We start from the raw sequence: 24,785 nt of genomic DNA on the forward strand, positions 1-24,785 counted from the left end.
GAGCTGCTTTTCAGGGCCAGCTTATCTTGCAGTGGGGCAAGGGCTGCTGAAATCCGATAGGCGAGGCCCTGAAATCAGTGCGGGGAAGGACTTAGTTTAGTATCTGCTTGTATGCAGGTTCCTGGGTTTGATTCCAGGGGTCTGTTAAGTAGGGCTGGGAATGTCTCCTGCCTGAAACCCTGGAGCCCCACTGCCAATGCAGAGCCTGATGGGCTAGTGGTCTCCTTCATAGAATATGCCACACATGCACAGAGGAAGAAAAATGGAGCTAAATGATTCATTCACAATATTGTATACAGTAAACCACGGAAAGAAACTGTTGCGTTCATTCATAAGCATGGGATCACTGGGGTAAGTTCTTAAACTGTGGTCTGGGCTGCATTTCTGGATGCTTTCTGAGGTCTAGCTGAAAACAGAGGAAAGGTTTCTTGGAAGCTTTGATCACATGGCAAAGAGAGAGAGAGCAGATTGCATCTTCAGCAGTAAAAGTATCTGCAGTGGAAAGTTCCAGGAGTTCCGTTCAGCGCTTGTTCAGTAACAACCATATAAGATGAAAAGCAGCCACTGAGTTTTATTCAGAAGCCTTTATATGGTGGTTGTACGTGACTTAAAAATGTAAAAGCCACTGTGATTAGCATGCCATAATTATATTTCTCGACCCATGTTTCTGACCTTAAATTCAGTTCTCAACATTTCCACATGCATTTGCGATAATAATAATAATAATCCGCATGGGTTGTCAATTTTTAGATGTGGCATTGCACAGTGCAACTATCTATCATCAAGAAGCCTGATGTACCCTCCCCTGCCCAAGAATATACTTTTCCATTTAAATCAAAAATCACTTCTGCTTGGTAAAGTTTCTCTGATCCCCTGCCTCGGGTTCCAATTTGCCTTATGGAGTTCCAAGCTATAGGCTTTAATACCTTGATCCATATTCTAACTATGTATTGGTATTTTGCTGCCACCATATAAACACGAATACCTCGGCCAAATATGAGACGTGGTTTGAACAAACAAAACTTTATTATTATAGTAAAAAGCTGGCTATAACACATTCTTAACATGTTTTGCTTTCCATAACAGTGCTTGGATATTTTGTAGTTTATAATTCTACTCTTCATGCAGACCATCATCCTAATCCTATCCTAATCCCACAACCTTCTCCCTCCAAAACCCAACTCCCCTTTTCCTGTCCCCCCCCCACTTGTTCTGTCACATTTCGCCCTCAGCCAATCACTGGTCCTAACCTAAAGGATCTACACTGGCTACCAGTACATTTCCAAGCACAATCCAAAGTCCTGGTGCTGGCCTTTAAAGCTGTAAACGGCCTCGGCCCAGTGTACCTGAAGGAGTGTCTCCACCTCCATCGATCTACCCGGACACTGAGGTCCAGCTCTGAAGGCCTTCTGGCGGTTCCCTCACTGCGAAAAGTGAAGCTACAGGGAACCAGGCAGAGGGCCTTCTTGGCAGTGGCACCCTCCCTGCGGAATGGCCTCCCATCAGATGCCAAACAGATAAACAACTATTTGACTTTTAGGAGACATCTGAAAGCAGCCCTATTTAGGGAAGTTTTTAATGGTTGTTGTTGCATTGTGTTTTTAATATTTTCTTGGGAGCCGCCCAGGGTGGCTGGGGCAACCCAGTCAGATAGGTGGCATATAAATAATAAAATTATTATTATTATTAATCAGCATGGGGCACACCCCATCGTCCCAGCCCTCTCTCACTGCTGCCATGCAGTGGACCTTACCTTACAAATATCTCCCTACATAGACTTCTTAATAGGCAAACCTGTACAAGTCAGTTATGAAGACAAACACCGCAAAGTCCCCAACAGATAACCCTTTAGGCCAGGCATCCCCAACCTGCGGCCCTCCAGATGTTTTGGCCTACAACTCCCATGGTCCCTAGCTAACAGGAACAGCGGTCAGGGATGATGGGAATTGTAGTTCAAAACATCTGGAGGGCCGAAGATTGGGGGTGCCTGCTTTAGGCAATGTGGCCCTACACAAACACACATCAACTATGATTGCAAAATGGCCCGGACTCCAAAATGAGCTCTCTCCTCCTCCAACCCATTGGGAAATGGAACTTTTAAGCAGGTTCCAGTAGGAATTCAAGCTGTGAATGACCATATCCTACTGCAGATTATTTAATCCCCTTCATAGCAAAGGTGGCGCCGTGGTCTCAGTCTGCATACTAAGCCATCTAATGGCTTCAGCGATTGTGTGTCCATAATTTTAAAGCTCTGGGGCGGGACCAGCTGGAATTCAAACCTCTGCAGAAATTTGGCCATCACCACTTTAGCCTCCATCTGTGATAAAAACAAACAAACGAACAAATGAATGAATGAATGAATGGTGAACTGGCTCTTGCCATTTTGACACAGTTGAACACTATCTCCAGATAAGTGCAAATGCTTATTCTAGGCTTGTTCAAAATACAAGATTAAATTCAGTCATTAAATAAATAAATAAATAATCTAGTGGACTAAGAAATCATGAGCGCTAAAAAATTTTTTTAATAGTTTGGATTTGTTTTTATTTGACTTATATATATTTTTAAAAAAATTACAGGCCCATAAGTGATGCAGACTTTAATAAATCTGTATATAATTTCCAACCACCATTCTGCTGCTGAGACCTTTATGGCCCTCACAAAGAACTATAGTCTACAGAACTATAACAATCAAGCCCTCTTCGTAAGGAACTCTTAACTAACTATAGCTTCTTTGAGGGAAGCCGTGCATGTTTACAGTGACGTCGTAGCACTTTAAATGTATGATGTGAACGTGGCCTAAACCTCGCCCTGAAGGAAGCCCAAGTTCTGCCTTGCTGAGGCACAGAGCATGACAGCAGTACACCTCTTGGTGCCCTGGGCTTTTTAAAAGGGCAGGTGCCAATTAAGAGGGGACTTGGAAATCCTAATGGTCACGGCCTTACCTGTGAAAATAGCTGCCCGATACAGGTATGCCCTCCCAGGGAAAATGGGAAGTAGGAAAAGTGTGGTCTAAAAAATAATAGAGAGAGAGAAAATCATAGAATTGCAATGCAGGAACCTCAAGATAAAGAGTTATTGAAATGGTTTTGCATAGACAGCGTCCTTAGCAATGGTTTGTTGCATCCTTGCCCTCACTCCTTCTGCTTAGGAGTTTTGATTTACAGAGCGTAGCTGATCCACTTTTTCGGTACAACAATGGCAATCATTTTTACAGCCTCCTTTTTCATTTCTTTTTTTGTACTTTTCCCATTTTTAACATATTTTTTTGTTAAAGATTTCTTGGTTTACAAAAGTATGTGCAATGTCTCTTTTTTCAAATTACACTTTCTACAGATCAGTTTCATTTGTTGAGACATCAGTGTTACATTAGGAAGAAAAGGGGGGAAGAGGTGGAGGGGGGATGGTGAGTGGGGTGGGGTCTGGTGGCAATGCTTCTTTTCTACTTTGTGTATGTGTGGGGTTTTGTGTCAGCATTGCCTGTGCAGGTTCTCTTTATTATTGACTTGTATTCCTACAGTATATGTCTTGCCCTGGCAGCTTCTTGGGCTCCTGTGTACTTAAAAGCAGCTTAACACAGAGACCAATTGATAATACTCTACGTTGTGAAAAGCTCACATGTTAATTTCTGCAGACCAAGCTACTGTTAAAGTAAAAAAAAAAAAAGCAGTCCATTTTTCTTCTGGGAACTAAGTAATCCTAGCATCAGAATTATGTGAATATTGGCGTTTGCTGGTAATCCTCTGCAATTAAGAAATCCAGGAAGAAACGTCAAAAAAATACCTTTCAATTTAGGAGTAAATGTAATGCCATCTGGCCACTTCAACTGCATGTTCCAAAGTCATTTGTATTCCCAAGATATTATCCATAAAGGTAAAGGGACCCCTATATTATCCATACAGGCCATTCAAATAAGCTTCATGTTACAATTTGTTTTTTTCCAGCATGTCTCCTAAAATCCTAAGAATTACCAGTAAATGTCAACATTCACCAAGTTTCTAACATTGACTAGACAATATGCATTGTATTAGAGAGTTGTATCCAGCATAGCATTAAATACTGTGCCCTCTCAAAACAAGGATTTCTAATTGTACCAACCAACTTTCCCTGCTTCTTCTCCCTCTGTACATCCACTAAATATAGTCCCACTGCAAAAAAAGGTGAAATTCCTTGAACTGACAGGATGCATTTGTTGGATACAGCCCAAAGCAAACAAATGAAAGAACGTTTAGCACAATTTCCCTAAAAATGCATCAACAGAAACTTACATTGGTTGGTCTTTGCTAAACCGGTCAGGATTGAAGATAAGCGGGTCTTTGAAAAACCTTTTCATGCGTCCCATGACATATTGACTAAACTGGCAAGAGAGCAGAGAGTCATTTGCACTTGCAAATGCAAAGCAAGCTGCAAAAACATTTGTCATTCACAGCAAGTGGCAGCTGCACATCACAAGCTCATATCATGGTTTTAATGAAATGATGTTATCACTTCCTGGTCGTTCCAACACACGCCCTGAAGTCACATCTACCACATTAGCTGGAAATGTTTTTAAATTTAATTCAATCCCTAATGTAAAATTGAACTGTTAGGCTTTTGGACACATGGCTGATACAGTCACAGGTGTGTGTTGGAGAAAGCAGAAAGCAAATGTTTACAGATAAAACAAAACACTGATATCTATGAATCTGAAAGAGAATGATTTAGATCTTGCATTCATCCTCCAATGGCATCTGAGCACCTCTAAACTAAAGCACCCACATGCAAGACTATTTATGTATTTTTGTGTTTTCATTTTGCATTTTTATGTTGTAAACCACCCTGTGATCTTCAGATGAGGGGCGGTGTATTAATTAATTAATCAATCAATTATTTTTTTATTAGTTCATTTTCCATTTTACCCAAAAGACCAACAGTGAGATACAAACAACAAAAATACAAACAAAAACACCAAAAAAAACCTACAATCACATTGATCACACAAATCAACATAGACAATATCTTCATACTTACACACACTTAGTCGGGGGGGGGGAACATAATAGTTATCCTAGTACACAAGACTTTGTTTATCCATTGCAACATAAAGACCAATATATGATTGTATGTAAATAAATTACGAATATGTAATTTATTTACATATTTTTAGAAAATACCATAAAATCCAAAACGCCCGGCGTTCAGTGGTGGAATGCATTAAAGAAATCGCAGGTTACGAATTAGGAATGAATCTGATAAATATACTCTTAATTTTGTTGAAAACATATGATGACAATGTGGATACAGAAATGATCCTTGTCCTTTGGATCTTGTCTGATATGTCAGCACCTGTTTACTGGGGGAAAGAACCCTCACATCTTCTATCTGAATAGGGTTTGTGTTTTTTGTTTTTGTTTTAATAATATGGGACGCGCCATAATTTATTAGTCAACATATTATACCCAACCAAGGAAAAGCATCTTGTTCAAGAACAAGCTTATTGAAAATGAGTGGGGGGGGGTTATATTACTTTCCGGAATGAAACATTTGCTGAGGATTTGAGACCATATTCATTATTATAAAGACATGTTTATGTGGTTGCCACCTAGCGGACCAAAGGCAAAAGTGTTTCTTTAGAAAATTTGTAATGTAGATACTGGCGAAATGAGCGCCGCAACCCCAGAGTCGGACACGACTGGACCTAATGGTCAGAGGTCCCTTTACCTTTTAAGGCCTGTTATTTTTTTATTTTTCAGGAATGGTTTCAAGACGGATGCTGGAGTAAAAACTTCATAACAGAAGAAGAAGAAGAGTTTGGATTTGATATCCCGCTTTTCACTACCCGAAGGAATCTCAAAGCGGCTAACATTCTCCTTTTCCCTTCCTCCCCCACAACAAACACTCTGCGAGGTGAGTGGGGCTGAGAGACTTCAGAGAAGTGTGACTAGTCCAAGGTCACCCAGCAGCTGCATGTGGAGGAGCGGAGACGCGAACCCGGTTCACCAGATTACGAGTCTACCGCTCTTAACCACTACACCACACTGGCTCTCCTACACCACAAGGGCTTGGAAGTTGCTTTTTTAGGTATAAAGGGGGGGAGTTCAAGCTGAGATTCTGAGCATGCTAAATTTTGTGACTGCTTTTACTAGACTTCTGCAGCTTCCTTGCGTTCTTCCCGCATAACTCTGGCACATAACGCTGCCCTAGGTTTACTTAAACAAAAATTAACGCGGACATGTCACCGGGGGACCTGGGAGGTTTGGTGCTGAAGGCCAATATTTTTGAGAGAACCATTCACCGCAGTCCATTTGACAGACTCACCATCAGAGTTGTGTTTGCTGGAATTCTGACTCCTTCAATGACGGTTTCCTTCACTGTCCAGCGAGGAACAGAGGGAACCGGGGAGTATATGCGCAAGGTTTCCTTGAGAACCTGGGATAAAAACAATGGGTTGAGCCACAATTCCACAACGCTGGTAAAGGGACTTAACAGCTACAGTGATTTGAGAGATAGGAAGGGTGGCCTTTCATCTGGAAACTAAACACTTTGGAGTTTCGTCTCCAGCTCACCTGCTTGGTAGCTTTCAGCAAGTATATTTCCCTTATCCTTAGTTCCCCACCAGTAAGAAAAGTCTCTTATAATTCTTGAGAACTGGAAGAACTGCACAACCACAGCCAGGGTTGCTCATCTGCATTTCAAACCAGGGTTTGTTTGTTTTTGAGTCAGAGCACGCTGAAGCATAGCTCCGGCACCTCTCAGGTGGTGGGTGCCATGGCGGTCCTGCTCCCTGACACTGCCCTGCTCCTTCTGCTGCCAGTTTCCAGGGCAGGAAAGGAGAAACGGATGGGATGGGAGGCTGAGGATGGGGAGAGGTCAGTGCAAGTTAGAGCCTCCAGAGCACTGACCCTCAAGCCCAGCTGTGGCTCCTCCTCCTCCTCAGGGAGGCCATGTGACGGCCCGGCTGTGCTCTTGTTGCCTTTGACTGGGAACTCACCTCTGGTTTGGAAAGTTACAGACAAATGTATTGAAAGTGTGAAATGAATGAATGATTAACGGGAATACAGGTAAAACCCTGCAAGCAATTCAGGATGAATGGTCACTGACATAGAACCACCCTGTAAACAAATTGGAACGAAGGCTCAATAAAAACCGAACTGCCCCATAAGGTTTGTTCAGACAAATCTGGATAAATGCTGAATAAACAGATCGTCATAAGGAGTCCTTAATCTCACCAGTGACTGCTGAGCCAAAAGGATTGAGAGCAGCATTGGGTTACCTATGCCTTTGCTCTTTCTTTTCTTTTTTCTTCTTTTTTAAATACAAATTTTTCCTCACATTTATTCTCCAAGTGTACCTGAGATAAATACTGGAGCTTCCCAAGATCTTCATAGGCGATGTCTCTCTTCACGCCAATGACGTCGTCGACTTCAGCCTGAAGTCTACGAATCAGAAGATTTCATTGGCAACCACTCCTTTGCCGTGGGAAAAATAGAACGCTGGCCTGCACGGGGCATTCGTACAAATTTGTACATAGACTATGTAGCGCCTTATGGACCTTATGCCTTAGGACCATATCTTTACCCACACATCTTATGCACCTGAACTTGGGTACTTGCCAATATTGTCAAGATCCCCAGATTTTTAGTAGATATTAAGTACTTCGCCTCTACATTCACAACTCTATATCCACCGTTTCCTCACATTACGTTTGTTCACATGCAGTGAGTGCTGGTTTGAATGGAAAAATTGTGTGAACTGGCCTCCAAAGTCTCAAATATTCTAAAAAGTGAAAAGCTACAACTTCCTAAAACTACCACCATGGACAAGTGGAGAGACAAACAGTTCACCTACTTCGCAACTATCTCAGGGTTTCGTGACAGCTCCATTATGGTGAAACTTAACTGGGTAGTAGAGGTGTCGTGACCTGCAGGGTGAAGAAGAAGAAGAAGAAGAGTTTGGATTTGATATCCCGCTTTATCACTACCCTAAGGAGTCTCAAAGCGGCTAACAATCATCTCCTTTTCCCTCCCCCCCCCCACAACAAACACTCTGTGAGGTGAGTGAGGTTGAGAGACTTCAGAGAAGTATGACTAGCCCAAGGTCACCCAGCAGCTGCATGTAGAGGAGCGGGGACGCGAACCCGGTTCACCACATTATGAGTCTACTGCTCTTAACCACTACACCACACTGGCTCTACACCAAAGAACATGACAGAGTGTGGTAGGAATCAAGCTATAGATTGGAATTAGTCTTCTGATAAAAGATAGAAGCCCCGATTAACTTGGCTCGTGCATAATGGCAAAAACTTAATTTCCAACAGAAACAAGCAGCAAAATATGAGATTAGGAAATATTATATTTTCTTTTTCCAAAGGCTGATTTCTGGAGATGGAACAGTGTCTCTTGGTGGAATCCAAGTGATAGTTTAGCCTGATGTTGTGTGAGCAGCTCCAGGGGTGGTGGAGTGAAGATGCTTACCTGACCTCCTGGCAGGCAAGCTGTTGCTGCTTACCTGGAAGAGATGGGGCAAGGCACTGGACAGAGCAACATAGTGCAAATCCACCAGCAGGAGTACCAGATTGGCTCCACTGGTGCTTTTGCAGCTTGCTGAACTTGTCGCCACCTCCCACCTCCCAATAAGCAGCAATGACTCACCTGCTGGAAGGTTAGGTAAGCATCTCTGCACCAGCAAATCTCCAATGCTGGCCAGCTTCCTTCTCTCCTTCCTCCACCAGCTAATAAAACCGACTTTCAGTCCATCTGGTAAAAGGCTAAACTTGAGTGAGAGGTGAATCTGAAAGCAGCACAGCCCTTGACACATGAATGCAGTTCGCCAAGGTTGGAAGCAATGCAAAATTTCAAAGTTGTTTCTTACAAACTTGTCAGGCACAACAGCTACTGACCCTGGATATAAATTGTTGTTGTTGTTGTTGTTCTTCACATCAAGATATGAATCCAGTTGGTACAGTTAGCCCCAGAAAAGAAATATGTGTGTGGATATTAATCTCAATACTATTTTCATCTGCATTGGTTAAACACGCCAGAAGTCTGTTCTGGATGGCTGATCTTCTTAATTATATCTAAAGAGCAACAGACCTACAAACCTGCAATGAAGAAGGTGACAAAATTGTCCAACATCAGTTCATCGTTGCAGCCCTCTTCCTGTGCTGTAATGGAAAACAAAGAGGAAAATCTGACATACCTTTCTGGGCAGAAGTGTAAATTCTGGGCTGTTCTAGCAATAGCAAGAAGTTGGCGGGAAGGTATTGGACCTAGTCCTGGTTTTTCATAGCTAGTTACGTCCAAGTTAGCTGATTGCATTATGCTGTTTATGAGTCTACCTGGAGACTTCCATTGATTTAGGATGAAGCAGCCAGATGATCAACTTCTGTAACACATTTTGATGATATCTGTTTATGGTGGTTTCCCTAACAAGCAAGCCAAACTCAATTCTTTAGAATTAAACATCATTGCTTCTTGTACTACTAGCTGCAGTACAGATGGGGAGAAAATACCCCTCTTTTGCTTATGAACATCTAAGGGAAATGACAAAAAAGGCTGCATACTCAGTTACTACTACTACTAGTAGTAGTAGTAGTAAAGGTAATGGTAGAGGTAAAGGGACCTCTGACCATTAGATCCAGTCGCAGACGACTCTGGGGTTGCAGCGCTCATCTCGCTTTATTGGCCGAGGAAGCCAGAGTACAGCTTCTAGGTCATGTGGCCAGCATGACTAAGCCGCTTCTGGCGAACCAGAGCTGCACATGGAAAAGTAGTTTACCTTCCCGCCAGAGCGGTACCTATTTATCTACTTGCACTTTGACATGTTTTCGAACTGCTAGGTTAGCAGGAGCAGGGACCGAGCAACGGGAGCTCACCCTGTCGCGGGGATTCAAACCACCAACCTTCTGATCGGCAAGCCCTAGGCTCTGTGGTTTAGACCGCAGCGCCACCCGCGTCCCAGTAGTAGTAGTAGTAATCATTACTAATTAAGATGTATTTGCAACTAGCATGTTCGGCTGATACGAAGGGCTGTAAACCACTTTGTGTGGCTAAAGATGAACTTGTGGGGTCCACAGTGTGGCACTCCCAGTCCCCAAGAGGTTGGAGACACTCATGTGTGGTAAGTACAAAAGATCATTGTCTACCTGCACCCTTTAGTATCTGAGTGAGAATATCCAACGGGATCTCTTCTCCATCCTGCATGTCCTTACGCCTCTGTTCAATACACTCCTTCCCAGTACGACGTAGCAGCCTTACGCTCTCCTGAACATCTTTCACTTCTTTTCTGTTCCATGGCATGTACTATAAAACAGACAACAGGTTTGAATTGCCCCTTATATATTTGCTGGCTTAATAATAGTGGGGTATTTGGTTTTTCTCTTTGCAAGCTTCCTTGAGGACTGGCTTGGCTGAAAAGAAGCCCAGAATTTGTATATACTGGCCAAACTCCTTTGAGTAGGAGAGGATATATATTGATTGGGAATTATCCCTCCAGGCACCCACGCGTGTGGGTTAAACAGAGTTTCAAAATCCCATCCTTGGCAGCAAAATTGCAAGCATAGGAATCAGACTGTAAAACCTTGTTTTGAGCAAGTCCATCTACGAAGTAAGCTGGCTTCCCCCTTCTTACCCCACTTAAGAAAGAATCAGGCAACAATTTGTACAGTAAGTTTAAAAATAAGATTTACTTGCTTTATAATCATGCACTGGTTCACAGCAAAGGCAGCTATGCAGCTAAAATCCTTATATTTACAGTATAACCAGCTTCAGGCATGTGCCTAAAGCTGGAACAAGCATCTATTTGTTGGAAAATATTGGATTGTATTTATGTCAAAATATTTCTGAAAAATAAAATTTACCTTTTTTTAAAAAAAGCTGGAGCAAGCAGAGACATGTCTGCATCCAATGATGGCGGAAGAGGAGAGGGGACAGTATGTTCTATATGCTTCTTCCTCTCCGGGAGAGGAGAGGAAATGACATCACACAGAGTCCTCTCTACCAACTGTATTTGTAGGTCTGAACTCCAGCCTATCAGCAATACAGCTCTGTGGACTTAACCCCTTCTCAAGCTACTTAGCAAGAATGTGCATTTGTTAGGTTTGGCTGCTAATCTCCTACAACTCTAACCCCACATTAGAGGCTGGGGATTGTCCAGCTGTCCACAAATTTCTATACACTATTTCTATACTTTCCGGGCTCTTCTGATTCTGACTGCAGCGAAATGGCTGCACAGAATGCGCAGTGCCCCAGAACGAATGTCCTTGGAGTCTCCAATACTGTAGCAGAGAATGTGTTTGCCATCTCATTCAGGGAGATGGTTGGGCTGTGGGATGGATTGTATACCAGCAAGATCCCTATTCTGTCTCTGCCTCGCAACACCAAATACAAACCCCACATCCAGCTGCTAGGTGCACTGGCCTCCTGGTGAGAATGATGGAATATTTGTGGACCACTGCCACACCGCATCCTTGTCCAACAACAACAACAACAACATTTCATTTATCCCCCCCCCCCATCTAGCTGGGTTGCCCAAGCCACCCTGTGCGGCTTCCAAGACATAAAAGCATAACAAAACGTTTCTCAGAGTCCCTGCTCTCTGAACACAAGACAGTCCCAGTTACCAACATTCCTGCAAGGCAAGCTTAATTCTAGGATTTTGGAGACCACCTGAATAAGCTTTACAAGCAAAATCTTTGGATAGGGCGAGTTCACATGAAAATAAATAAATGTCTGCACTCACCTTGAAAAAAGGAATGCGGGATTTGGATAGTCCTTGTAGGGTCATGTATATGGCACGTGGGAAAGGTGTCTGGTCATCATAGACAGTGTTCAGTTCTAGGCCAAAAGCCACCTGGTAACATTCAGAAAAACGAGAAGATTGGTCTGGGAAGGGGCTGCTGCAGAAACCCTTGTATTGCCATATTAATGCACAGGAGTAGCTGGTGCAGTGGGAGTGCCCTTGTGACACCGGGGGCACTGCCACTTTCAGGTGACAGACAGCTGTGGATCCTGCCCACTGATTGGATACAGTTCCCTACCCGTGCTTGAACTTCTTTCTTGGCAACCGTTTGCAGGAATCATTTCCATTCCCATTTGGGGGCTTACAAAGCGCTGCCGCAGCTGTCTATAACATGTTTTGCAGCAACCTTGAGAGGGCCTTCTCGGTGGTGGCACCCCACTTAGGGAACTCCCTCCTCTTTGCAGTGCAGCTGATTCCAACCTTGATTAGTTTTCAGTGCCAGCTATGCTTGTTTGTTCGGGTGTTTGAGCTTTCAGGCCGGAGCAAGTTTGTTTAACTATTGTTTTACTGTTTGTTAAAACTGGCCACATCCACAAATACCGGTACCTTTGGATTGAGTAACTTGAGACCATAGTTAACAAGGTTGTTTTATTAAGTAGCAGTTGCAACAAACACTAGTTTTCTGTTGGAGGAGCCCTCTCAGCTAGCCACTTCCCAAAAATACAGAACAGTTGTTCAGTGTTTGGTAAGTAATTTAAGCTATTTTATTTACAAAGGGTTTAATAATAATCTGTATGACATTGGTATTGTACTTTAATTTGACAAAAATTGGTAATTTATTGTCATGATCTGTGCTTTAACAATAAAAAGAAAAATGGGAAATAAAGAGGAATTATCTGTGGTGGAGCTGAACTCAGCAGGCATAACATTTAAGAGGGATGGGGAATCTGTGGCTCGGTTGATGTTGTTGGACTCCAACTCCCATCTGCCCCAGCCAACAGAGCAAAATCAGGGATGATGGGGGTTGGAGCCCAATAACAGGAAATTAATCTAGCATGTACCTTTGCAATGATGTCCAGGGTCACTCGACTCAACAGGCTCAGCATATCGACTTCAGTTTTTCCATCAGCTTTTCCCTCCAGCTCCTCCATAAGTTTGTCTGCTTGGTCGTTGAAGGTTCCCATCAAGCGAGTGAGGTAACTGTCCAATATTATTACTATTATTATTATTATTATTATTATTATTATTATTATTATTATTATTATTGGAAAGTGTGAGAACTGAAGTCAGTATTATCTCTTCCGCTGTACTGTGTTGTACTTTACTTTTCTCTCTCTTTCTTGGAGAAAATGTGAGAGGACACCATGGTTCCTTTGTCCTGTATATATTGCTTAATAAATTACTTAAAATGCACACACCTAAGCTCCACATCGTTTCTGCTATACTCTGCTGATTGAGTGTGCGCACATCTCCAGATATGTGTCACTGGTGCACACCGGGACTGAAGATTTAGGAATATCCCAGGCTGTGCTTCATCAGGAAGACTCCCAGAGAGGTTAGTCTCGATCCAGGGGCTGCGTTTGCCCCCCTAGGCGTGTTCCAACAACAACAACTACTACTACTACTACTACTTACCCACCCTTCACCTGAAGGTCCCAGGGCAGGTCACAACAATTGAGCATCCATTAAAAAAGAGTCGAAAGCAAATTACAATCACAATAATAATTGTGGGTCCTAAAATATACATCTCAAGTGTCAAAGGCCAGGGTTAATACATATTTCTTCAGCATACAACAAACCTCTTCTACCAAGTGAAAAAAAGGATTTAAATTTGCTATATTTGTTCATAATACAGTTTGATATTTTTTTAAAAGCTGATGAATATGCAGATCTATGCAATATGCAAGTCTAACAGTTGTGCAGCTTTGGACAGTGTTCTGAGAGCTACAATTAAGGCAGTAGCTGCTGCTTGCCAGAATGAGAGATCTAGGACTTTCCCAACACACCACCATCATCACCAACAACAATCCAATCTTTTTGTGCTTGGAGGTTGTCCCTAACCTAAATTTCTTATATTAATGAGATATAAGATCATGCATAATAATCCTTCAGGGCAGTTTCTTGCACCTCTCATTAAGAATTCCTTTTATAAAATCCATAGGGACATATGAAGCTATTTTATCCAGTCATACCTCTGGTCCATGTAGCTCAGCACTGTCTACATTGAATGGCAATGACTCTCAGTGCTGGAATCTACACACACACAAAAAACGCTGTGAAAATGCTTTTTCTAAAAACATTTTGAAAAATACATTGAATTGGCATAGCTCACTTTCGCCATCTAGCGTCACATTTGTATATTGCACTTCGCAACACATTTAGAACTTTTTTTTTTTTTGCGGCTGTGTAGCTGAGTCCCAAGGGAGTCTTTTCCAGCCCTACCTGGAGAGACTGAATCTAGGACCTTCTGTGCACAAAGTAGATGAAGAAGGCCCCAAGTTCAGTCTCTGGTTCCTCTTGGGAGGGTGGGAACGATTCCTATCTGAAGCACTGGAGATCTGCGGCAAGCCATTGTAGATGAATGCTGAGCAAGATGGACCACTGGTCATAGCATCAGGCAGCTGCCTATGTTCTCTGCCTTACCTTCGACTGAAAGCCACATCCATAATTCTCCGCTGTTTGTACCAGTGGGCATGGTCGAGATCGCTTACTAAGCCATTCCCTAAAAATCTGCGGGAAATGGAGAAAAACATTATACCTTTCATGGACTAGTTCAGATGTCATATTCTAATCTAGTGTGGAGAAGAAGGAACGTGCCACAGACTTTCACATGGGGTTCTTTCTTCATTTTTTTTGTTTTCCACCTTCGTTTGCCATGATATTGGGACTTGACAAAGTACACACTAACACATTTGAAGCTGGTTTGTAAAACCAGGCTTTGGAATAAATTCTGGTCATTGTTTCCCTGATTCAGAAGTTGTGGTAAACAGTGGTTAGAAGAAACCAGAAAAAGGAAGAGATTGGCATGCAAGAAGGAAGAAGGGAGGACATGATTCTAACAGCACGTTTCCAATATTTCAAACCTTGTTTTGAAGGATTACCGGAACTGAGCCTTAGGTGTGTGAACCAAAACTCTTATTTTATCAACTCCCCCTCTTTAATTTTCACACGTCTGCCTTTTCTTAATATGGTACAATTTGGCATTTTTAATAAATGCTACCCACTAAGTTTTCATTGCTAAATATTCCTCCTAACCTCATGGTTCTCTAGACAGGGATCCAAAATACAGTGGAACCTCAGTTTTCAAAGGTAATCTGTTTCGGAAGACTGTTCAACTTCCGAAATGTTCAAAAACCGAGGTGCAAAGGGCGACCTGCCAATTCAATAGAGAAAATTGTGAAAAACAACAGACACACACAGCAGAAGCTGTTCGACTTCTGAGGCGCGTTTGAAAACGGAAGCATTTACTTCCGGGTTTTCGCCGTTCGAAAACCAAAACTTTCGGCAACAGAGACGCCTGAAAACCGAGGTACCACTGTATGTCCTAGTCTGTCCACATCTCTGCCAGGCATGCACAACTTGTGACCTACCCAGCCTTTCTCAATCTTGAGTCTCCAGATGATGTTGTACTACAACTCCCATCATCCCTGACCACTGGTCCTGGTAGCTAGGGATGATGGGAGTTGTAGTCAAACAACATCTGGGGTCCCAAGTTTGAGAAAGGCTGCAACCAAATGCGTACCACCCAACCACTGACTGTGACATGCAAGGTGCCAAACTACATCCGTACTTTATGCAACCTTCAGGCAGGCAAAAAGAACGGGAAGTTTATCAAGGCTCTGGCAGACCCCCCCCCCCTAGAAAGCTCTTGGGCTACATATAATTTAGTGGGTCAGAAATTGAGGCTGGTCTTATGCACAGTGGGCAGATAGGTCTCCATAGAACATCTTTAAAAGTCACCGTCTGTAGGGGAGGAAAGAGGCAATGCATTCTCCACTCACTTTTTACCCAGCTGCAACCACCACCTCTCTGGGATCACAGGTTAACAGAAGCCAGGCAGGTGGGGGAAGGTTTGTGTATCCACATCTTCCACCCTGCTGCATAAACATTTGCCAACTGTTAACCTTTGAGCCACATTGTGGATTTACTGGTGTTTCTATCTACTGTGCATGCTGCGTACCTAGTAAACCATTTCTGTTCTGAGCTGCTTTGGGGCTCTTCTTGCTTATGCTACAGATTGCATGGACTATTCAGGAAAACTTCCACAGCTAACTAGGCACAAGGCTGTGTAGCAACTTGGAAAAAACGAAATGCAGTGCACATGACAGGCATATGCTTTCATCTGAGCCACATCACAGCTTTTAAGTTGAAAAGTGCTTCAGGGGAAGGATTTAGAACTCAATTGGTATGCGTGTGTGTTTAACCCTTTTTGCACCATGCTGCTTTTCTGTTCCAAATCCATCTCTTCAGGCCATGAGTTTTGAAAAGCATGGCTGTCATAGAACTCTGGGCTAGACAGACCCTTCACAGACCCTCCAAGTGTTCCTATTTTCTGGGGACAGTCCCGGATTTACAGAAGCAGTCCCGGTTTCTGATTTGATCATGGAATGTCCCACTTTTCCTTAAGATGTCCCTATTTTCATTGGGAAAAATGTTGGAGCCTATGGAGTTATCCAACCCCCAAACCACCCTGTATAGGATGTCCCTATTTTCATTAGAGAAATGTTGGAGGGTATGCCTTTGGTCTGATTCAACAGTGTGGAAAAACCTGTTGTTTCCCTCTTATTATGCTGAATAAAAGCAAAAGCTTGCATCTGCTGCACTTTACAGCTCAGAGTCTTATCTGTTTCTAAGAAGTGGTTTACACAAAAGAGTGAAAGGATTGCAGGCATCAGGAGAATGAGCCTATCCAGACTCCCCAATTCACATATGATCCTATAGGCATTATTCAAAGGGCACATGTCTGTTACATGAATAGCACTTCCAAACTTGTGAGCGTGTGAACCCAGAGTCTTCTTTTCAGTCTGCACTGCCAGATAACAACATGCTGGTCCTAGCACTGTATGTTCCACAGCTATCTAGGATGAATGCGTTTGTATCTGTCCAGGGGATCATTCAGTGAATGTGGAACCCTGAAATGGAATTTAAACTTCAGTTGTGAAATACGGAGTTTACGGAGTTTGGACAGTAGCAACAGGTCTTCCTATATGGAAAAGTTTGGACAGTAGCAACAGAAAATCATGGCTTCTAAGTCAGTAGAGGCACAGAAAAGAAAAGAAAAGAAAAGAAAAGAAAAGAAAAGAAAAGAAAAGAAAAGAAAAGAAAAGAAAAGAAAAGAAAAGAAAATAAAATAAAAGAAAAGAAAAGAAAAGAAAAGAAAAGAAAAGAAAAGAAAAGAAAGTTATGTGTGGGGGACTCCCTGGTCCTGAATGGGATAACTGTGCCCCTGAAGGACCAGGTGCACAGCCTGGGAGTCATTTTGAACTCACAGCTGTCCATGGAGGCACAGGTCAATTCTGTATCCAGGGCAGCTGTCTACCAGCTCCATCTGGTACGCAGGCAGAGAACCTACCTGCCCACAGACTGCCTCGCAAGAGTGGTGTATGCTCTGCTTATCTCCCGCTTGGACTACTGCAATGCGCTCTATGTGGGGCTACCTTTGAAGGTGACCTGGAAACTGCAATTAATCCAGAATGCGGGAGCTAGACTGGTGACTGGGAGTGGCCACCGAAACCACATAACAACCAGTCCTGAAATACCTACATTGGCTCCCAGTATGTTTCCGAGCACAATTCAAAGTGTTGGTGCTGACCTTGAAAGCCCTAAACGGCCCTGGCCCTGTATACCTGAAGGAGCATCTCCACCCCCATTGTTCAGCCCAGACACTGAGATCCAGCACCGAGGGCCTTCTGGCAGTTCCCTCCCCGCGAGAAGTGATATTACAGGGAATCAGGCAGAGGGCCTTCTTGGCAGTGGCGCCCGCCCTGTGGAACTCCCTCCCATCAGAAAATAAACAACTATCTGACTTTTAGAAGACATCTGAAGGCAGCCCTGTTTAGGGAAGTTTTTAATGTTTGATGTTTTATCGTGTTTTTAATATTCTGTTGGGAGCTGCCCAGAGTGACTGGGGAAATCCAGCCAGATGGGCAGGGTATAAATAATAATTTTTATTATTATTATTATTATTATTATTATTATTATTATTATTATTATTACTACTACTACTACTACTACTACTACTATTACCTGGGTTGCACACTGGTTCTTATACTATACTATACTGATTTTGTACAGTATATGTACAAAATACGTTGTTTATTTCAAAAGAGCATAAGAAGAGTGGTGCTGGATAAGACTAAAGGACAAACTGGTCCAATATTATGTTTTCACAACTAAATACCGCTGAAAAGTCAGCAAGAAGGACCTGAATGCAACAGCTCTCCCCACATTTGTGACTTCTAGCAACTGGTGTTCAGAGGTGTGTTTCTTCAGACACTGGAGGAAGAACACAGCTCTCATGGCCAACAACCATTCATATCTTTGTCTTCCATAAATATATACACCTGTCTAGTAGAGCCCAACAAATTTGCTGGAAATTTGTTTTGTCGTACTTATTGATTGTAACTTACTTACCTTTCACCAAATATATTACAAGTACGTTCATATTCTTGGTCTTTTGGGTACTGTGGTGACAACAGGCACTCCTAAAATTAAATCCTTTGGTCAGTTTTCTGAAATTTGGTTACTGTACTAAGAATATCAAGCGCTAAATTTAGGAGAAGTGATTTCTAAAATCAGTGTGCTGGGCTCAAATTTGAGGATGGGGCGGGCGGGTACCTTCCTTCTGCCTTTACAAATAGGGGGTCCAATTAAGGGTAGTTATTTCAGAATACTTTGCTTAAATTTGGCAGAGCTTTTGCACAGGACTTTGCTTGGCAGGTGAGCCAGTCCACATGGTAGGGGAAGCAACTTGGAGACATGCTTGATCTGGTACCAGGCATGGAACCCACAGAGGACAAACAAGACACGCCACAGGTCAAGGACCTTGAAGAGCAGGCAGTGGTGGAGCTTCATGCTCCGGCACGGGGGGGGGGGCAGAGAGCAGGCGGGGGCAGGGCTGGCCCGCATCCTGGGGGCATGGCATGCATCCTGGGGGCGTGGCACACTGCCTGCGGGGCGAGGAGGCAGCCACGATGGCACCCCATCGTGCTGCTGGGGGTGGTGCGCTCCCCCTGCACTCCTCTTCCTCCGCCACTGGGAGCAGGCAGGGTCTCCTGAAACCAGTCCTGTGGATCCACTGGAGGGACCATCTGGCACCTGCTGAAGAACCTCTGGGGCTGTCAGAGAAGGTGGTGGAGTCACCACCACCGCTTGTCCTTGAGAACCCCGGTGCCAAAAAAAGGTCCAGGTCCGAGAGCAAGAACATAGTATACACGTATGAACCCAGAGTTGTCATGATGAAGCTATCCCTGGAACTCCAGGGAAGACCAGTATGGATAAGCCCTTCCTCTTGAACCTTCCAGTTGCTAGAAACGAGACAAGTCTCTGGTTCCTTAGGCCTAATGGTGGTGGTGGTGGAAGGCAACCACCCCTTTTATGACCTTGTTGAACTCCCTGTATACTATAGACAGTTACATGACCTTATCACGGATCATGTTGGGACCTGGACCAGTTTTCTGTGCTTGACCTTGGTGTCCTCCAGATTTCAGGGCATGCTGGCTGGGGCTGATGGGAACTGTAGTCCAAAACATTTGGAGGACACAAAGCTGGGGAAGGCCATTTTAGAAGGAGGGAGGATCTAAGGAAAAAGTGAGAGCTATGGGATTTATTGGAAGCGCCAAAGGTATTAGAAGCCTGGTGGTGATGTAATGTCTATCAGAGCAGCTTATGCTTTGAAACTTCTTCACATGTGGTCGGCCTGCACATGTGCACAAATAAACCATAGGTCTCAAAATTCAAGTGACTCTCCAGTAATCACATTCAAAGGGAATAAAAGCCCTAGATAAACTATTGCACCTCTGAAGTTGTAGAATTGTGACAGTACCTTCACTCCTTCGGGACTTGATACCAAGACCACAGCTTTGTGAAGTACATTAAAACGCACGACTGGTCCATATTCTTCAGCCCTATGAAGAGAAAGTCACCCAAAGTATTTAAAAAGGAAAGGGAAAGCTTGCCAGAGATAAGCAACCAGCAAGTTATATGGAATGCTGCAGACATGTTTTGAAAAACTGGAACAAAAAACATATGCTTTTGTTGCCAAGATCGTGTCTGTGCAAAGTTTATCCTGTGAACAAGTTGTTCCTTCTGGACAGTATGTGCCATTATCAAGTGAAATAAGAGGAGGCCCTACTGTGTGTGTGTGGCCTTTGGAGATTCCAGAGCAGTGCTGATTTCAACAACAGCAACTCCAGAGCATGGATAGTCCACTAACAGCATTTGGTAAAAAGAATAGTGAAATAGTGCCCTCCACCCCCAAATGGGGACAGATATAAGATTGGACCCTATCCCTGGTATATGGAAAGTATTTCATATCTGGTCATTCATGGACTGGAAGTAGAAATTTTCAACTTTGCCCTTGCTGTAGAAAACACTTGTAAATTACTAACAAGCAAAATAAACTGCAAGAACATAGTTGATGATTTCAAGATTTTATAACCCAACTTCACTTTACTCAAGAGAAACAAAATAGAAAATTCTTTCCAGTAGCATCTTAGAGACCAGCTGAGTTTGTTCTTGGTATGAGCTTTCGTGTGCATGCACACTTCTTCAGATACAAGTGTATCTGAAGAAGTGTGCATGCACACGAAAGCTCATACCAAGTGTGCATGCACACGAAAGCTCATACCAAGAACAAACTCAACTGGTCTCTAAGGTGCTACTGGAAAGAATTTTCTATTTTGTTTTGACTATGGCAGACCAGCACGGCTACCCACCTGCAACTTTACTCAAGAGAGTTCATGGAAACGTACATATTAGGTTGGGTTCGTGTTACATAAGAGTTGGGTAGATGGCTGCACATTCCTTTCTTAATTCGCCATCCCTCCAATTTTATGGCAAACCAAAAGGCACTCTGGGAAAACCTTTAATTGCTCATCTTCCAACATTGTGTAAGCAATCAAACACCAACAGTGCCCTTCAGCTCTCTATATTGGACAAACAGGCCAAACCCTACGCCAAAGGATAAATAGACATAAATCTGATATCAGGAATCACAAGACAGAGAAACCAGTAGGAGAACACTTCAATCTCCCAGGACATTCTATAAAAGATCTCAAAGTAGCTGTCTTAATAGAAAGGAATTTCAGAAATAGACTAGAAAGAGAAGTGGCTGAATTGCAACTAATCACCAAACTTAAAACCATGGAGAAACCTGGTCTGAACAAAGACATTGGATTCTTATCTCATTATACATGACAAAGCTATCTTTAGCCATCTCACCCCTTGCCTTTCCCTGTAAGACCCTGCAAAAATTGCAGTCGTTAACAGTCGTCAACAGGTTTTCCACACCTATCAGCTGATCACCCATTCCCACCACCCTTCTGAGTAATACCGCTCCCCACTCCCTCACTATATATAAGGGTCTGGTGACTTCCGTTTCAGTGTATCTGAAGAAGTGTGCACGCACACGAAAGCTCATACCAAGAACAAACTTAGTTGGTCTCTAAGGTGCTACTGGAAGGAATTTTTTATTTTATTTTGTTTTGACTATGGCAGACCAACACGGCTACCTACCTGTAACTGGGGAAACCTTGTTTTGCGCAAACTGGGACTACAGCACTGACATTTCCTATTCATTTTCCCATTCTGCCAGTAGTGAATTATGTTTCCCCTAACATGCCCAGCTGGGGAAAAGGTTCTTGACTACATAGATTGTTGGTCTGAATTTGCATTGCAGCTCATAGCCTCTTATACCAAGCTCTCTGAAAAATTGAAAGTAACTTACCACTGCAGAAAGAGATCAGTAAATGGCTCCTGGTTTTTAACCATTTTCCAAATGAGTGGCCCATGACCAAGAAAAAAGCTGCAAAATATTTTTTTGTTAAAAAAAGAAACAGGATGTTATGAAACTATATGAAGAACATCATACAGTGGTAATTCTGGTTACGAACTTAATTCGTTCTGGAGGTTTGTTCTTAACCTGAAACGGTTCTTAACCTGAGGTACCACTTTAGCTAATGGGGCCTCCTGCTGCCGAAGCATCACCAGCACGTGATTTTTGTTCTCATCCTGGGGCAAAGTTCTTAACCCGGGGTACTACTTCCGGGTTAGCGGAGTCTCTAACCCGAAGTGTTTGTAACCCGAGATGTTTGTAACCCGGGGTACCACTGTACAGTATTTTGCGTTGAAGTCAAATCACGAGTGCCTATGTGATTCTTCACACCAATTTCCAAGGAACATGCATTACTCATCCCAGAAATAACAGCCCATGATCCATCCCACTGCAACAAAGGGGAGATCATAAACTTGCATGTCTGTTCATTTTTTAAATTATTATTCCAGATATTACAACCAGCAACACCAGGGTCAGGAAGTTCTGCCACCTGAGGCGAAATGCCCACCACCTCCCTCCTCCTGTGTAGGAATGCCCTGCCAACACTGCCTCCTCCTCCTCCTCCTGTCAAAGTCTGACCACAAGACACACAAGATATCTAGCACACATTAGTACATTACGATTTGGAGGTGCAAGAGAATTAACAGCACCCTCCCTGCGGCGTCTCTCATTAAGTATCACAACCCCTCCAGCCTCTTACCTCACCCTTGGGGCGCCAGGGATGTGATCATACTTCATGTGGACTGATTTTATGTAGCAGCAATAAAGGCCAAAAGCCAGAAGGGCCACTGTGAGCAAAATGCGCAGCAAGCCCCAGATCACCTCCAGCGCATCCATGACAGCCAGGAGCTCAAGCCACAAAGCTGCAGTGCCAAGCCTCCAAAGTTTGAATGACTCTGCCCTGCAGATTGGAGCCCTGGAGTTGTTGCTTTGGCAATAAATAACTTTGAGTTTGGGAGGAGCCAGGCTGGGATGCAGTAGGAGGAACCTTTACTTAAACATATAGTCCCTGCAATCAGATTGAGTCAGAAGGAATCATAGAATCATAGAGTTGGAAGAGACGACAAGGGCCATCCAGTCCAACCCCCTGCCAAGAAGGAAACACCACCAAAGCATTCCTGACAGATGGCTGTCAAGCCTCTGCTTAAAGACCTCCAAAGAAGGAGACTCCACCACACTCCTTGGTAGCAAATTCCACTGCCGAACAGCTCTCACTGTGAGGAAGTTCTTCCTAATGTTTAGGTGGAATCTTCTTTCTTGTAGTTTGAATCCATTGCCCTGTCTCCGCTTCTCTGGAGCAGCAGAAAACAACCTTTCACCCTCCTCTATATGACATCCTTTTATATATTTGAACATGAAAGAAAGTTGAAGTTGAAAGATGTGTCAAACAGGCCAATTAGGACCGAGTATCCACATCTAGTCCAGTATCCTGTCTTACAGGAGCCAACCAGCTGCCCATGGGATTCCCGCAAACAGAATCTGACCACAACAGCTCTCTTCCCATCTATGGCTCTCATCAACTGGTAGCCAACGAGGCATAATGCTTTCAACAGTAAAAGTAGGACATAGCCATAATGGCTAACTGCCACTGATGACCTTATCCTCCATGATATTGCCTAGTTCTCATTTAAAGCCATCCAAGTTGGTGGCTGTCACTACCCCATGTGGGAGTAAATTCCATAAAAACACTTGTGTTTTCTTCATTCCCTTTTCCTGTCCAAAGGTGGGCCACTAAGAAATGATTAACTAGGTGCAATGCAAGCTCAATGGAAGCCAATCGCAGTAATTCAGAATTAGATCAACACAGCTCAAAGGGCGAGCATAAAAGTCATTCTTCCCCATCCCCTAAGTTTGCAATAGGATACAGCTACAAAGACAGGAAATGAAGAAAAGTCTGGTGATCCAATATGGTGTTTCCTTTCAAGTCTTCTTTTAACACAGCTGAGAGTAATAGCTAGCAAAAAGGAGTCAGCCTTTAAAAAAAAGATGGGAAGTCACAGTGCAGAATTGCTAAGCCCAGACATACTTGTTCAGAATACTGTATTTTTTGCTCCATAGGACACACCGGACCATAGGGCGCACCTCATTTTTAGAGGAGGAAACAAGGGGAAAATTATTTTTCTGGTTTTCCTCCTCTAAAAGCCCTGGTTTTTTATTGTTGTTGTTTTGTTTTTGAGGATCAGCTAAAGGTTTTGCAGCTTTTTTTTTTTTTTTTTGCAAAGGGGGAAAAGCAAAGAGGAAAAGCCCCATTTTTATGGGGTTGAACTCACATTTCTGAAAAATCTTAAGGGAGCCGTTTCTACTGTTTCCAGACAGATAATCTAATCAGCCAGTCACATGTCCTGGGGAAACAAACAACCTCCTTCTGCAGCACATTCAACAAAGGAGGGGGGGACTCTTATCTCTCTCCCGATCTCTTGCTGATCAGCTGCTGAGCGGGGGTCCTTTCAACACTCCCTTTTCTCTTTGTAAAATAAAAAGCACAATCTGCTTTTGGCCCCTGGGCAATTCAGCTCCAGGGACCACCATTCGCTCCATAAGACGCACAGGTATTTCCCCTTACTTTTCAGGAGGAAAAAAGTGCGTCTTATGGAGTGAAAAATACGGTAACTATGGTTGTTATTTATTATGGAAAGTTCTCTACGGGTTCAGCCACCGCTTGAGATACTGCTGTCAAACGTGGCACAAGGATTCCCGAGGTGGGAGCAGCAGTCTTTGCAGACATCTGGACACCGGGTGCCATTTTGAATCAAAATGGCAGGCAGAAACGTGGCTTTGGTGTGACTTTGCCTGATTTTGCGCCTGAAGGGTCCAAACTCACAATTTATACTAACCATTTTAAAATCAAAATAGGTTTTGGTTTCTACAAATTCCTGAGCAGCGCCAGGCACTCACTGCAGATTCCTGTATAAAGTATGATTTACTTCTGCCTTGATTATCGGATACAAGAGAAAGCTACAGGAGAGATGGAGAGTCAGTGGATCTCTAGATGTTGTTGGATTGCAGTTCCTAT

At 43.3% G+C, this 24,785-nt stretch overlaps 1 protein-coding gene across 3 annotated transcripts; it reads right to left on the reverse strand.

Annotated features, from left to right (window-relative positions):
• Positions 1-1,999: 1,999 nt before the first annotated feature.
• Positions 2,000-22,665, reverse strand: LOC117041328 (cholesterol 24-hydroxylase-like). Of its 3 annotated transcripts, XM_033140000.1 has the most exons (15): positions 22,473-22,664; positions 21,665-21,742; positions 19,763-19,844; positions 18,352-18,422; positions 14,362-14,448; positions 12,780-12,918; positions 11,719-11,829; positions 10,124-10,280; positions 9,080-9,142; positions 7,828-7,900; positions 7,331-7,415; positions 6,298-6,408; positions 4,269-4,357; positions 2,946-3,012; positions 2,000-2,317 (listed from the first exon to the last, which is right to left on the reverse strand). In XM_033140000.1, the coding sequence occupies exons 1-15, from the start codon at positions 22,607-22,609 to the stop codon at positions 2,156-2,158; spliced, it is 1,512 nt and encodes a 503-aa protein (XP_032995891.1). In that variant the 5' UTR covers positions 22,610-22,664; the 3' UTR covers positions 2,000-2,155. The 3 variants fall into 3 exon arrangements, with proteins under 3 accessions (XP_032995891.1, XP_032995900.1, XP_032995909.1); XM_033140009.1 differs by lacking the exon at positions 21,665-21,742 and having other exon boundaries at positions 22,473-22,665; XM_033140018.1 differs by lacking the exons at positions 18,352-18,422; positions 19,763-19,844; positions 21,665-21,742; positions 22,473-22,664 and adding an exon at positions 14,974-14,997.
• Positions 22,666-24,785: the final 2,120 nt, after the last annotated feature.

This window comes from Lacerta agilis, chromosome 1 (genome assembly GCF_009819535.1).
Source record: "Lacerta agilis isolate rLacAgi1 chromosome 1, rLacAgi1.pri, whole genome shotgun sequence".
Classification (NCBI taxonomy): domain Eukaryota; kingdom Metazoa; phylum Chordata; class Lepidosauria; order Squamata; family Lacertidae; genus Lacerta; species Lacerta agilis.

Bases quoted from the DNA above. Each gene is read 5' to 3' on its own strand.
- LOC117041328 (XM_033140000.1), bottom strand. From the start codon at position 22,609: ATGGATGCGCTGGAGGTGATCTGGGGCTTGCTGCGCATTTTGCTCACA. The intron at 18,423-19,762 runs GTACTGTCACAA...ATTTAATTTTAG, and splicing joins CAAGTCCCGAAGGAGTGAAG to GAGTGCCTGTTGTCACCACA. The intron at 7,901-9,079 runs GTTTGTAGGTCT...TTCACCCTGCAG, and splicing joins TGTCACCTTCTTCATTGCAG to GTCACGACACCTCTACTACC.